Raw genomic sequence first — 16073 nt, 5'->3', positions numbered from 1 at the left:
ATTTTTTGATGTTTTAAGAAATCGGATTTATGAATAAGGCCTTTCCCACATTCAGTACACGGATAGTGTTTCTCACCATTTTGGAATTTCTTATGCCTCACTAATGTTCCCTTCTGAATGAATCTTTTTCCACATTCTGTACAGTTGTAGGGTTTCTCACCAGTCTAGTCTCTATGATGTATCAACAAATAGTGATTATTGAATCTTTATTCTTTTCCCACATTCTATACAATGACAAGGTCTCCCACCAGTATAAATACTTGATGATTCACTAATCTCTGCTTTTTTACTGAAGCGTTTTCCACATTCTGTGCACCAATAGAGTTACTCACCAGTATGGTATCTTTGATTTATCAACAGTCCTCTCTTCACAACAAAGCATTTCTCACACTTTAGTGTTTTTCACTAGTATGGACTGATGCTTTCCTCATTCTGCACCGTCATAGGGTTTTTCACCAGTATGGATTCTCTGATGCACCAAAAGCCTTCTCTTATGAGTGAAGCTTTCCTCACCTTCTGTACATGGATATGGTTTCTCACCAGTATGGATTCTCTGATGTACCAACAAATCGTATTGGTTAACAAATCTTTTTCCCCTCAGTCTGCACACTGAAAAGATTTTTTCACCGGGATGAATTTTATGATGACCCAATATGCTCTTTCGAGTGCAGCTTTTTCTGCATACTATACTGTGGTAGGGTTTCTCACCAGTATGGATTCTCTGATGTAGCAAAAGCCCTCGCTTCTGAGTGAAGCTTTTCTCACATTCTGCACAGTGGTAGGGTTTCTCACCAGTATGGATTCTCTGATGCTGCTCCAAGTTGTACTTCAAACTGAAGCTTTTATCACATTCAGAAGAGTGGTAGAGTTACTCACCAGTATGGATTCTCTGATGATTCCCCAACCCCTGCATCTTACTGAAGCTTTTTCCACATTCAGCGCAGTTGTAGGGTTTCTCACCAGTATGGCTTCTCTGATACTAATGCAGGCTGTTCTTCACGATGAATCTTTTCCCACATTCTGTACACTGATCTGGTTTCTCACCAGTGTGGATTCTCTGATGTATCAAAAGACTTTTCATCTCAGTGAAGGTGGGCATTGTGCTTCTGTGCCTCCTGGTCACTTCCGAGTGACATAGACTCTGTCCCCTGCTTACAGGTTAACCTCTTTAAGAATCCACCCTTGGATTCCACCGGACTTCACAGTCTTCTTCAGGGGACTGTCTTCTCGAGTCTCCCATTGTCTACAAGAGGCTCAGACGTAATTTCAACCCTATGTACCTGGCTTCCCTTATGCAGGTAACCTGGTTCCTGGGGCACCCACGGCTGGGATGGCTCTCCAACTTTCCGTCCTCCATAGGATTTATTGGGGTGCTCTGGGAAGCGTCCTTTTTCTTTGAAAGTGCAACTGCAACTTCCCCTTTGTCTTCTATTGAGCATATGACTGTGTTTCCACTCTGTTCACAGCCTATTTGGGGTTCCTGGGTACTTTACTTGGGTGGTTCCTGGTTCACCAAGCTCTACTAAGTCCTTTTGTCCAAGTCCTGTTCTCCATTGCAGTTCACATTCCATATATTTAGTATATGGTTTGGTCTCCCCCTGGAGACCAGTTATCTGATTTCTTCGAAGTATTTTTACGTGTATTATTGATATGTCCGGATAGGTGATATACCAAGTGATAGTGAGTGATTGTGTTGTGTTAATAAATATACTTATTTTTCTTTAACACTGTGTGGTACTTTCATCTAATCTACACTCCTGATTGTGTGGCAAAACAAGCTGCTTTACACTCCTTGAAGAGAAGCCTGAAGGCTGCTCTCCACAGCTACCCCTTTGAGAGCGTTAAGGTTATCGAAGACCACTAAAATCACCATACCGGTTGCCTGGATTAGTGCAAGGTGCATCATTCCTTTAAGTGTGCACTATATTCTAAGCCAGACTCCTACAGCTCTTTATACTGGTCCCTCCGCCAAGGTGCGAATTGGTGGTCTACTGTCCTCTGCCTTCAATCTAGAAAGAGGCACTAGGCTTAGTTGTTCCCCATCCCCTTCCCTATTCATCCTGATCTTGGAGCCTTCACTTCATAAAATACTAACTAAACCCTTCATCACCAGCGTTAACCACTGTGAAGGTAGCTGCCTATGCCAACGATATTTTAATTATGCAGGACAGTCTATTTCCCCTCCCCCTTATGCAGTCAATAGACAAATACGCCCGGGTTGCAGGCTATGAACTTAATGGGGAGAAATCTGAAATCATGGTCCAGAATAATCTCTGAACCAGTAATCTTTTCAAAGCCACAGGACTGTCCTAGCAGTTTGATCCGTATTTGGGTCTTGAGTTTAACTAAGAGTCACTCCGCCACAAAGAGTGTCTAACTGGAAATGAATGAGAACCTATTAGATGGATGGAATCTCAATTTCCTCACTAGGTGGGGTTGCATCAAGACTATCAAGATGATGGTCACCCCGATAATCAATTACCTCAAAAAGTTTACCTCTGGTGTTATTCGGTGAATTCCACCAGAAACTAGTTAATTTGGAAAAATAAACTCCCTAGAATTTCCATCAAAAAACTAATCCTGCATGTGCGGCTGGGAAGAGTTAATCTAGCAGACTTGAAAAACTGCCAAACTGCTTTTTTAGCTAGACAAGGTTCACTCTGGTTCTCGTAATCACAATAAAGGCTCCTGAAAAAAACTATTTTCATGCCTAGAAGGTAGAGAAGATATAGTGAGTCGGAGTAACACTCCCTACTAAATTATACAATACCATGACTAATTACTCCAACTGACAAGATGATGGTCATTCAGAAAGCACTTAAGAGGGAGGACGTGAAGAATGAAGTGTGAGGGAGATCGTGTTACTTCACCAGTAGGTGAGCAAGGAAGCAATTCCTTTTTGTTTAGTTACCCTCACGCACCCTAGTGGTGTCATGCTTCATAATCTGGTCACCCCTACACCTAGAAGTCGTGGTGGGCTCAACCACAGTGTTGGGAGCTCTTTGAAGTTATAGGAGGCCAAGGGGACTATATAGATTAAAAAAAAACTCCGACAGATCCCCGGTTTCCCTTTATTGTTGGGTCTGTCAGGGTTATTAAAATTTACATAAAAAATGGGGTCGGTGTAGGAGTATTATGGTCCTAAGACTCTAGTGCCAACATGTTTCAGTCCGTGAAGGTCCAGGACTTTCTCCAGGGCTATGGTTGGCCTCCCTATGTTATTACACAAAACAGGGAGAGGGGGGTCAGAGGGAAGAGGTGATTTAAGACCTACTACAAGTTCACTTTCCCAGCTACATACTATGAAAAACAGAACAGAACTTGTAAGGTCTAACAGCCAAATAAATTGGCCTAACTGACATGAAGTACACTATGTCAGTAGGTGCTACAGTCACCTCTAAATAGAGTGAGAGAGTGTGTGAGTCAAATGTGAGAGAAGAACAGAGTGTAATCACGAACTGGTCACCAAAATCCAGAGCAGGATAACCATCAAACGAACCAAGTGATCAGTCATATCATTTGGTCGTCCACACTGTGACCAGGCCGGTCTTTAGATCATCTAGACCCCGTGCGGGGTCCAGATGATCTAAAGACTGGCCTGGTCACAGTGTGGATGACCAAATGATATGACTATAGCACCTACTGACATAGTGTACTTCATGTCAGTTGGGCCAATTTATTTGGCTGTTAGACCTTACAAGTTCTGTTTTTCATGGTCTCCCTATGTAGCAGTCAAGGGCATTCCCTATCCTGTCAGTGATAAAAAGGGCAGAGTAGCTGCTCCTTATGTGTCGTGATAAATAATTTATCTATCACATGTGGGTCTCCATCTGTAAGAAATAAACAGAAAAAAGGAAAAAAAATACAGCCTTGTTTCTCCCCACCTTTGGACTATACTCCCACATGGCTACTAATTGAAAAAGAAATCCTAGTAGATCTGCACCCCATAACACTAACTAGCCAGACAAAACCCCTCTTCAGCCACAAATATCCCCAACAATGCAAAAATGGCCTGCCTGCAGATTGATACTCCTAGATACCCCAATCGTCCACTCGAACACAATCAAACTCTGGAACAAACCTAAAATTAAAATTCTGTAGTAGGGGATCTCTGTATGTAGTCATAATCTAGTGAATAGTCCCGCCCATGTACGTGGACCCCGGAGCAATCAAAAATAATCTCTTAAGTTGTCAAAAAATGCAGACCTGCACAGACATTTAAGAGAGAATTTAAAGACAGATAATGCAGCCTATATCCACAGGCTACACTGTCCAGTACTTCAACTAGAAATTCCACCAAAAACCCACAAACAGCACAGCCTGTCCAGATTTCCCCACAGAGAAAAACTTTCCTTTACCAGCAAAATCCTCTGGAATGATAGAGATGAAGGAGTGGACAGACAAGCCCCCATAGGCTGCTATTATGTGGCTCAGAACAGGATACTGTGCCTTTAAGAGAACTTTCCAGAACTCTCTCAGTATCCCAGAATGCACAGCAGGTCCCTTTTACTTTCAGTTCTTTTTTCCGGCTCCTGCAAGCAGGACCCTGGAGCATTGAGCTCTCCCTTTCAAGGGTTTCATTAGAGATTTTTTCACTTTTTCAAGTGTTTGAGTGCTTTCATTTGAAGTACTTTGGTGTTTCTTCCTTGTGTGTGTCTTTGTGCACTCTTTTATTTGTCAAAATGCCTGCTTTGTTTGACAAATGCCCAGAGTGTCCGAGGAAGAAGGCCAAGTCGGACCCACATGTGGTGTGCATCGTCTGCCTTTCCTCATCTCATGTCCCAGAGGAGTGTGGCATTTGCCAGACCTTATCCACCAGGACCCTAAGAGAGAGGATGAAGATCAGGCTCCAAGGCCTGGAAGATAGAAGACTGAAGGCACAAGGTGGGTCTGGGCATATTCCATCTGCCCATGCTGAGGCCTCTGGGGGGCTCCCTAGGGGCAGGAAGACCAGCAAACATCCTAGTTCTCAGCCGACGTCAATAGCATCGACGACGGCGTCGAGAGGGATGACAGCAGTCTGTTCCCCGTCTCCCTAGGGCTCTGGGTCGAAGCGGCGTCGACGTTTGACGTTGAGGGGACTGACTAGACCGCCGTCGAGGTCGACGGAGTCATTGGCGGCGTCATCGTCGAGTCATCGACGTCTAGGGAGTTCGGCCCGGCGTCGGCGCTCGCCGTCGAGGCGACACCGCCGTTCGCCGTCGGCGAAGAGGGGGAGGTCGGCATCGAGGAGATCCTCGACGTCGAGGAGGACGTCAAAGGCTCGCAGGCGTTCGACGTCAAGGAGACGCTCGGCGTCCAGAAGGCGTTCGACGTCGAGGAGGGGACGTTCGACATTAAGAGGACGACGGTCCCCGTCGAGGAGGAGACGTTTGCCGTCCAGGCGAGACTAAACGTCGAGACGATGGTGCCGGTCGAAGTCCAGGCAGCGTTCGACGTTCTTCGACGCCAAAGAAGCGCAGAAGGAGTTCTGGCGCCAGGGGTCTCTCTGGGTACGCTGGGGCGCACCGGCGACGATCGCCAATAGGAGACACTGCCTCTCCATCGCCTCCGCCTAAGAAGAAGGAGTCACCGGGTTCGGTGTACTCCGAGGTATATACACCTTCTAAGCTCAGGTCGCCTTCCCCGCCTCTTCCCTTGCCCAAGGATCCTCCGCCGCGGAATCCCACTCCGCCTCCGCTTCCACCACCGATTCCTCCTCATGCTCATCCTCTGCTTCCTTCTCATGGACTGCCTACGGCTCCGCCGAGGACGGCTTCCCTACCACGGTACCCGACGCCGCCTAAGGGGACTCCTCAGCCGAGGCTCCCGGTCAGGCCGCAGTCTCCTACTCCTTTGAGACCTGCGGAGCGTCCGAAGCCAAAGAGATTGCGCTCTCGCTCCGGCCGGAGGGAGAGATCGCGGAGTCGTCACCGGTCATCGACAAGATCAAGGCGACGCCACAGGAGGCGCAGATCAAGATCCCACACGGACTCTTCTGGGGCCAGGGACTATTCGCTGACTTTGTCGGACTCCCCTGGGACGAGGGTGTCGCCAGTTGATGACATTGTCTCATTCCAAGATGTTCTGCTGAGGGGTGCGGCTAAGTTGGGCATGACGGTGCCCACGCCCACGACGTCTGTGATTTTCGAGACGCTACATAAGAAGCACCTGTCTCGACTATTGCTGCCTCTGGTACCAGGATTGGTAGAGCCTGCCATGGAGTTGTTTCTCACTCCGGCGGTGACGAAGGCGGCTCCCTCCAGACTCCTCAAGAAGTACCGGGCACCGGATTCTGACCCGGCTTTTCTCAGGATGGACCCGACACCAGACTCGGTCATAGTGAAGGCGGCTAGGAAGCAGCATGCCACCACCCCGTCATCTACAGTACCTCCTGATAAGGAGAGCCGCTGTTTAGACTCGGCGGGAAGGAAGGTCTGTGGAACGGCTTCTACTGCAATGAAGGCTGCAAGTGCCGCGGCTTTGCTAGCGCGATACAATTGAGCCCTATGGGAGTCCCTCCAGCAATTCGTTGAGCTCCTTCCTCGAGAGAAGAAAGAGGACTTTCAGGAGATTCTGAACGAGGGGATGTTGGTGTCGAACCAACTCATCAGTGCGGCTGCTGATGTTTCTTCTGGCGGCACATGGGTACTGCCATGGTGTAAACCAACGGCGCCACGCTTGGCTTCGACTTACGTCTCTCAAGTCAGAGGCTCAACAACGGGTGGCCAACCTGCCTTTCTCGGGGAAACCCTGTTTGGCAAGCATGCGGACGACGAGATGGCCCGCATGAAAGCGGAGGCCGAGACCCTGACGGCTGTCGGGTTGGAGAAGCCCAAGGAGAAGAACACCTACCGCCCGTTCCAGAGACTGTTCGGGCGCTCAGCTCGCAGTTTCAGCTGCGCGAGCTCCAGGCGGAGGCCGATACCCTGTTAAGGAAAAGGGCGATGGAAGACGTACCTCTGTCTCAAAGGGGAAGAGGTCTGTACTCCCCGTTCTTTCTGGTTCGCAAGAAGGACAAGAACGAGTTCAGGCCCATTCTGGATTTGCGACAAGCAAACAAGTGGATTCGCAGAGAGAAATTTTGCATGCTGTCGTTGCATCAGATTTATCCTCAGCTGCAACAGGGAGACTGGCTATGTGCTATAGACCTACAGGATGCGTACTTCCATGTGCCCATTGCACACAAACACAGGAAGTTCCTGCAATTCCAAGTCGGCACCAATCATTATCAGTACACAGTACTGCCATTCGGGCTGAAGTCTGCGCCCAGAACATTCTCGAAGTGCATGGCAGTGGTAGCTTCACAACTGAGGAAGAACAAGGTGTTTGTCTACCCGTACCTGGTCGATTGGTTGATCAAGGCATCCTCCTTCTCGGAAGCTCAAGCGCACTTCCGGAAGGCATGCGTTCTCTTGAACAAGCTGGGGCTGCACATCAACATGTCCAAGTCTGTCCCGACTCCGGTCCAGTGCATACAGTACTTGGAAGCCTCCATCAATACGCTGTCAGCAAGCGTGTCTCCTTCGGAGGAGAGACGGTTATCACCCCTTCGGAAGGCTCAGACTCTTATGAGACTGCTCCATCGACAACAGTGAGGACGGTGTCTTCTATACTGGGGTCGATGGCCTCTTGTATCTTCCTCACGCCACACGCACGGCTGCACATGAGACCGTTGCAGGAATGCTTGGAGGATCAGTGGGATCAGAGGAAAGGGTCTTGGGATGACAAGATACGACTGTCTCTGCATGCACTTCAGTCGCTGAAGTGGCGGTGTTCAGCGGAGAATCTCCTCAGAGGGGTTCCCTTCCACAAGGACATTCCCACACAGACTATCGTGACGGATGCGTCTCTCCACGGCTGGGGGGCGCACTCCGGAGACTTACAGATACAAGGAATGTGGTCCCCGACGGAGTCCATGTATCACATCAATTTCCTGGAACTCAGAGCGGTTCACTTGGCACTGAAGGCCTTTCATCCGTCCTTCCAGACCAACTCTCTGCTTGTACAGACGGACAATACGACCACGATGTATTACCTCAACAAGCAGGGGGTCTCAAGATCACGCACTCTGTCGCAGGAGGCGCAGGCGATCTGGCGCTGGCTTCTAGCCAGAGGACTGACGATAATTGCTACCCATCTACCAGGTGTGCAGAATGTTCAGGCGGACGCGCTGAGCAGACTGATTCAGGAAAACCACGAATGGGTCATAAACGACTAAGTACTAGGAGAAGTCTTCGCAAGGTGGGGGAATCCAGACGTAGATCTGTTCGCCACCGCCGAAAACAGCAAATGCCGAGACTTCGCCTCCAGGTACTACCAGCAGGGGACGCTGGGGAATGCGCTATGGATCGACTGGTCGAACAGCTTTCTGTATGCTTTTCCACCCATTCCCCTGATTCCGGCAGTGCTCATCAAGCTGTCCCAGTCCAGGGCGCGAATGATCCTGATTGCCCCGGAATGGCCCAGGCAGTGTGGGTTCACGAACCTGCTTCACCGGTCTCTCCTTCCTCACATACGGCTGCCATGCCGGCCGGACCTTCTCATGAAGTTCGGGGGGCAGATGGTGCACCCCAACCTCTCGTCTTTGAGTTTGGCGGCATGGCTCCTGAGATAGTGCAATATGGCCATTTGAATCTACCAGAAGATTGTATGGACATACTGAAGGAGGCTAAGAGACCTTCCACTAGGACTTCCTATGCTTACAAGTGGAAGAGATTCTGCTTCTGGTGCAAGTCCAAGAACTATGATCCGACGACATGTAAGGAAGATGTCATCCTTCCGTATCTTCTACATTTGGCGCAGTCTGGCCTTAATTTCCATTCCATTAAGGTTTATCTCGCTGCGCTGACTGCCTACAGGAAATGCCCTTCAGACTTCCTTCTTCCAGATCCCTGTGAACAAGGACTTTTTGGAAGGTTCGAAGAAAGTGTTCCCTCTTGTCCGGCTTCCTTCGCCTTCATGGGAATTGATTGAAGAAGGAACCTTTTGAACCTATTCATAAGGCTTCGTTGCAGCACCTGTCCTGGAAGGCGGCATTCCTCGTGGCCATCACATCGGCCCGCAGGGTGAGTGAAATTCAGGCGTTGTGTTGCCAAGAACCTTATACTGTATTTCATGCTGCTACGGTTGTTATGCGTACTCACCCTAAATTTCTTCCTAAAGTTATCTCTGATTTCCTTGTTAATCAGACCATAACTTTACCTACGTTTTTTCAGAATCCTTCATCTCCAGCGGAAAGGTCTCTGCATTCCCTGGATGTTAGGAGGGTTTTGAAATTGTATCTGTATAAAACCAAAGATATTCGTAGGTCAGACCAATTGTTTATCAATTATGGATCAGTCGGGACCGGTCTTGCTACCTCAAAACAGTCCATCTCGAGGTAGATTGTGTCCTGTATACAATTGTGTTACCAGAAGGCTAATAAGACCTTAGGGGGTAAACCTAAGGCTCATTCCACCAGGGGCAAAGCTTCCACGACGGCTTTGCTACGTAATGTTCAAATTGCAGAAATCTGCAAGGCGGCCACTTGGAAGTCGGTCCATACCTTTGCTAAGCATTACTGTCTGGACACTGATGCCAGTACAGACGCTTTGGTTGGGCACGCTTCGCTGCGAAATCTGTTCGCACAGTAGTGGTGTTATTTCTATTCTCTCCACCGCCGCTTTGGTGTGGGGATGGGCTTGCCATTCTATTCACTAGATTATGACTATACTATACACAGAGATCCCCTACTACAGAAGGAGTAGTTTCTGTCCTGTAACTTCAGTTCTGTAGAAGGGGTATCTCTGTTATAGTCATAAGCGCCCGCCCTCCTCACCGGTGGAGAAAGATATTATGTAAGGAATACTACAGGTCTTGCGTGTTACGCCTTCAAAAAGAACTGAAAGTAAAAGGGACCTGCTGTGCATTCTGGGATACTTAGAGAGTTCTGGAAAGTTCTCTTAAAGGCACAGTATCCTGTTCTGAGCCACATAATGGCACCCTATGGGGCTTGTCTGTCCACTCCTTCCTCTCTATCATTCCAGAGGATTTTGCTGGTAAAGAAAAGTTTTTCTCTGTGGAGAAATCTGGACAGGCTGAGCTGTTTGTGGGTTTTTGGTGGAATTTCTAATTGAAGTACTGGACAGTGTAGCCTGTGGATATTGGCTGCATTATCTGTCTTTAAATTCTCTCTTAAGTGTCTGTGCAGGTCTGCATGTTTTTTGACAATTTAAGAGATTATTTTTGATTGCTCCGGGTTCCACGCACATGGGCGGGACTATTCACTAGATTGACTATAACAGAGATACCCCTTCTACAGAACTGGAGTTACAGGACAGAAACTACTCCTTCATGGGGAACCCATATTTTGGTGCTCCTGTGGGTCTAAATGCATTCACTTTCAAACTGTCAAGATACATTTCTTAAAATACACACTTTTAAAGCACACACGTTTAGGAGAGCAACAGTCTGGCGATAGGTAAGAAAGGGGTGCAGTATAAGTTGTGAAGAAGAGATCATATTGTGATCAGTTAGTGGACTTATGGAGGTTTGGTAGTGCCAAAAGAGTTGCACGTTCTCCAAACAGAGCTGTTTTTTGATCTCTAAGGGAGTGCTTTGAAGAGTGACGTCTGCTTCCCTCAAGTAAGCAACCCAGTACAGCCTGGATCGAAACAAGGTAGAAGCTGTATTTTCTCTGTTAGTGAGCACAGACTAACAGGCCGCAGATAATAGAATGTCTACCATGAGGCTGTCATTATGTGACTTGCGTTGCAGGTCTAGGGATCCCTGTATTAGGGAAATAAAGTGCCTTTTCAGATGGTCTCAGAGTAGAGCGTGAATGAAGTTGAATTGGGAGACGGAGCTGCAGTGGAAAAGTAAGTGGGGGAGGTTCCCGTGGCTTTGTTACAGTTCGAACATGTTGGATTCCCACTTAGGGACAGCTTTTGGAGTTGTGCTGGGGTCCAGTAAGTTCTATGTAGGAGTCAGTATTTTGTTTGGGAGAGAGGGGGAGTGATTTTATGAGATACCGCTGATTTTCAGTCAGAGTAGATGCAGAGATAAACCTCAGGGTATCCCAATTCTCTTGAAGACTTTGGCTTTTAAATGGGACTTCTTTTGGGGAACTTAATTTTAGATAAACTGACAGTTTAAGGAAGCAATCTCAATGTAGCAGACTGCAGTGCTGTTGCAATTTTCTGAAGGAGACAGTCACTTGACAGGAGCCAAGTTGTTTCAGAAAGGATATGTACTTGCAATATGTATTGGATTGCAGGTTTGTCATGCCCACTGCTGAAAACTTCTTCAGCCCATTTCTCCTCAACTATTATTCCACACAAGGATTTGTCTTTATTTCTACTATGATTTTCTTCTTTCTCCTCTTTTGTTTCTCCTACTGCTCATTACCCATCAACTAATCTTGTACAAGAGAAGTGTTCATAGTACCTGCATATCAGCCATTTATTAGCATTATTGTTTCTCTTTTGTATTTCTTGTAAAAAAGCAATAATACAAAATTCTTTGAAACAAAAAATAAAAAAGGCTGTATGCAGTCTGAGTGGTATTGAAATGCCAAGCATGGGCCTGTTGTTCCTGATGCTCTAGAGGTCATTGTGGGCTGTGGTTTGGTAGCCTGGGGTTGCTTCTTGTTGTTCATGTTCTTCTGTATCTTCATGTAGAATGAATGAAAGGCTACTTGCTCTATGTAACCTTTTGTTTATCACATTACACATATTTCCCTCTCCGACTTAGTCTTTTTCTTCTCCCAGATTGCTCCTTCCAGAAGTTGAGGTGGGAGCAAAAGAGCAAGGCCGTCGTGTTGTGAGCAGGCCCTTCTTCCTGCTGCTTGTGGCATTCTTTTTGGAGAGTGAGGTAAGACATGATTAAGAGGTACCACTCTCAACCCTAGTCTGGTAGCCAGAGGGTTTCATGTTTCATCTTAGTCACGCCTTCCTTTCCCTCCTTAAGACGTGGAAATAAATAGCACATTACTTGATGTTGGTCTGAATATATGGTGTATTCCAATTTTTATTCATGTTTTGTTTTGTAAAGTATATAAACCAGGATTAAAGTGGTTAAATAAAATAATACTGGAGAAACCTTATGGCCTTAGTCAAGTTCTTTTCCTATGTATATGTTTACAGATTGTGAGGCATTAAGCAGTTATTTCCTTATGGTAATTTTTCTGTACTCTGGCAGTGCCCTGGAATTTGATTGTTGCACAGTAGTAATGCATCTGGGTATATGCCCCTGTAATAGTCTTATTGGGACATATTTATTTTACATAATTTCAACTTGCTTCCCTTTAATGACTATGAAAAACATTTAGGAAGTGAAGACAACCAGAGAGGCAGAAGGCCTGTAGAACTAAAGGGAGACTCTTCCTTTTTGAAGTCTGCATCCTCTCTTCCCCATCATGAATCTTCCTGGCACTTCCTGTAAAGGTCCATTTCTCCCTCCAGCATTGGATATTTAATAGGTTTCCATGCTTGAAATGTTCCCCATCGTTGGACTGGAAAACATTGGTAGCAATGTTAATACAGCAGTGTCATTTTACAGAGAATTACTATATTTTTCTCTCCAACTCACTCACCACCCTTTCCTCCTCAACCTAGCTATAGTTTGTACGCACATTCAGTGCACTTTGAGTGCTAGGAACCCTCCGGAGAGCACTCTCCAAAAGACCACTTTCCTTAGTTATTGCACCAGCAAATAATAGTTCTTCAATATGGTAGCTATGGGACAAAGGAAGTCTTTCTTCAAGGCATGCAAGGCTTATGGAAAAAAGAAAATACACATGCAAGACCATACTTGATCAACAAACTGTATGGACTGTCTCTATTCCAGCTACATTCCAAAAACAGTGAGTGACCTGCAATACTTTTTCACCCAAGACTTTAAAGTATGGAAAAAGACTACAGTTTACAATTATAGAGGAAAGGTTTTCAAAAATCTCTATGACTGACTTTAAAGCAAGCTTCATCACCCTCCGACACTGTCGCTAAGCGTCAGACTCTTGGTCAGCTGCTGCCTCAATGCAGAAACAAAAAATGAGATGCCAAAAATCACACTCGCAAATCAGAGGAAAGCACTGTGCTCAGAGGAGGAAAAGTCAGTCTCTCCAGTACCCTCTTATTGATGAATAAATCAGTGGCTACACTGCAGGTGTAATCAGCCTGAGCGATTGCACCACTACTCTCAGGAATGCTCTTGCAATTATTAATGGTGTCACCTGTACCTTTACAGACACCAACAATACTGTTACACAGTGTTTTTCCAAGTCAGGATGGAGAAGGAAGACTGTATGATTTAAATCTTGACGAGATTGAAGCCTTCTTTATCAACAAGTACCAAAAAGAAATGGCAACTAGTCCTGCAGATCTCATTGTGATGGAAACTCATAACCAGAAGACTGGTCTAGGCACAGAGTAAAACAGGTTTCATTCTGAGTCTTATAATTCCCCATGATGTACGTCCTCGACCCAAGGTGTTGGCCACCAGCCAATCTCTGGCATTTCCACTCTGGTGAAGCAAGCATCTCACTGTTAAGCCTCCCTGCAACTGTTGTGTAGAAAACATGTGTTCGAGGCATGTGGGCTGCTGAATTCATATCTATGCATAGATCGCCGCCTAGTGTTGGGTCCGGATGATTGCACATTGTTGTCCTGGAAGAGTCTTCGAAGTATCACGAGATAGGTGGCTCCTCCCTTGGACTACAGTGCGCATGGGCATCCACTCCATGCTCAGATTGGTTTTTTCCGCCATTGGGTTCGGATGTACTTCTTAACTCTTGTTCGGAATCTGTTATAGTTACTCTTTCTTCGAGGCCAAAAGGCCTTAGAGGCGTCGGTATTGTCTTTTCGCTCTTTGCTCTCAGCTTTCCGTACTTTTATCTTGACTTCGGAAGACTTCTGGTCTTCGACGCCACAGGCCCGTCGCAGATTGAAGATGGAACGGAGCCCGTTCAAGCGATGCCCCGTCTGTAACTCCAAATATCCACACATCGACGTGCATCCGGTGTGCAACAAGTGTCTCTTGCCAGACCACGACGAGGCCAGTTGTATGGCCTGTTCGAAGTTCAGGTCGAAGAAGACTCTCCGCCTTCGACGCGCTGCCCGACAATCGGCACGTGAATCAGCGCCGGAACCCGAGAACATCTTCGGGGGTGACGACAGTGCAGATGTGCAGGGAGACAACCCGGACCTTTCGGACCCCGCGTCAGAACATGACTCCAGCTACTACGTGGCCGACGAACAGATCGACGTCCAAGATGAAGACTCCATCGAGGTAGGAGACGACGCACTACCCCTCAGGGCCGTCGACGACGACTCCAGCGAGGATCACGGCCCAACCGCAGTAGTGGGGCCTCATTCAGACTCTTCCACGGCTCAGGTCGAGGCATCGCCGGAAGGCCTTAGCCAAGATCTACGACCCCGTTCTATAGTCCCGCTTCAAGGCCGGACTAAGGACAGTTCCATCGAGCCATTGGTCCACGGACCGCCATTAGTGGAGAAAACGAAACCGAAGCCCAGTGGGCCGAAACCGAAACTGTCGGAGACCGCCATCGGATCGATGACTTCGGGGCCGTCCAAGTCACTTAGGGTGCTCCACCCCTCGGACCCGAAAGGGGGTGTCGACCCCAAGGTCGGAGCGGCAAAGACTGTGTCTTCCGTTAAACACGTCACGCTCACGTCGGAGTCGACGTCAAAGCCCACGTCCAAAGATGGCGACCATTCTAAGGCGCTCAAGGCCAAGAAGGCCGTCCAGCCGAAGGCACAAAAGACGCACCTGCTTAAATCCTTCGAGTCGAAAACTCCAACCGCCTCGAAGGGACACACCTCAGACACCGGTGCCGGCATCCCTTCTCCGATGCCACGCCTCGAGTCTAAGGCTGTGCCCCTTCCTTCGGCTGCTGCCTCTTCCAAGTCGGCGCCCGCAGCCACAACTGAACACCCTCGGACCGATGTTGTTCATTTTCAGCCTCCAAGCTACAACGAACAATCTAAGTTCTTCATCGACTCTGATTCAGGCAGGCTCACCGTCTACAAGCGGAAAATCAGGCCTGAAACACCTATGGAGGCATACACAATTCCGCTCAAGAAGAAGAGGGACTCCACCACCTCTCCTGTTCTCTTTGAGCCTATACCCTCTTATAGGCAGGGGTATCCCTATTCACCCACTGCAGCCACTGAAGACGTCGATGAGGGTGACAATGAGGAACAGTTCAACTACCCTGTGGACCTGGATCAGGATGAGTCCCAGCCATGGGCTGACACTGTTGACCCTGATGACCCTCACACAACCCCTGACACTCAGTCATTTGCGGTCAAGACTTCCCCTGCTGAGGACACTGCTGCGTTTAACGCACTCATTGAACGGGCGGCGCATAACCACGACGTAGATATGCACGCTGACCCGGTGGAGGAGGACTTCCTTTTTGATACATTCTCCACATCTGAACGTTCAGTTAAAACTCTGCCTATGCTCAAAGGTGTGCTCAAGCATGCCAGTGACATTTTTAAGGAGCCCACCAAGGCACGGGTGGTCAACCCAAGAATTGAGCGCAAGTATCGGCCTGCGCCTGTGGATCCCACGTACATCAAGGGCCAACTCCCACTGGACTCCTTAGTGGTGGCTAATGCTCGCAAGAGGGCGAACTCCCAGACAACGGGTGATGATCCCCCTCCGGACAAGGAATCAAAAATATTTGAAGCCTCTGGAAAACGTGTGGCTGCTCAAGCGGCCCATATTTGGAGGATCTCTAATACACAAGCCCTGCTGGCACGATACGACAGGGCACATTATGACACTTTAGAACAACTCCTCCAGCACCTTCCAGATACATATAAGGAGGGAGCAGAAATGCTTATACAAGAGGGAAAGTTAATCTCCAACGCGTCCATTAAGTGTGCGTTGGATGCGGCCGACACAGCAGCTGGGGCTATTAACACTAGCGTTATGCTCCGGAGACATGCCTGGCTGCGCATCTCTGGATTTAAGGCAGAAATCCAGACTAACCTGCTCAATCAGCCTATCAACCCTGACTTCCTTTTCGGTCCAGAAGTAGACACCACACTTGAGAAGATTAAGAAGGACACCGACACTGCCAAATC

General features: G+C 47.8%; 1 protein-coding gene across 2 annotated transcripts in view; it reads left to right on the top strand.

The window, feature by feature from the left end:
• Positions 1-16073, top strand: part of STAG3 (STAG3 cohesin complex component) — a 1426160-nt gene that overhangs the window by 728177 nt on the left and 681910 nt on the right. For both annotated transcript variants that reach the window (XM_078669437.1, XM_078669436.1), the window contains exon 14: positions 11730-11832. In XM_078669437.1, the coding sequence (XP_078525563.1) occupies positions 11730-11832 (103 nt within the window). The remainder of the gene's footprint in view (positions 1-11729; positions 11833-16073) is intronic.

This window comes from Lissotriton helveticus, chromosome 12 (assembly GCF_964261635.1).
Source record: "Lissotriton helveticus chromosome 12, aLisHel1.1, whole genome shotgun sequence".
Taxonomy (NCBI): domain Eukaryota; kingdom Metazoa; phylum Chordata; class Amphibia; order Caudata; family Salamandridae; genus Lissotriton; species Lissotriton helveticus.
The sequence above is the reverse complement of the archived record's forward strand: the minus strand, read 5'-3'. Positions and strand labels throughout refer to the sequence as shown.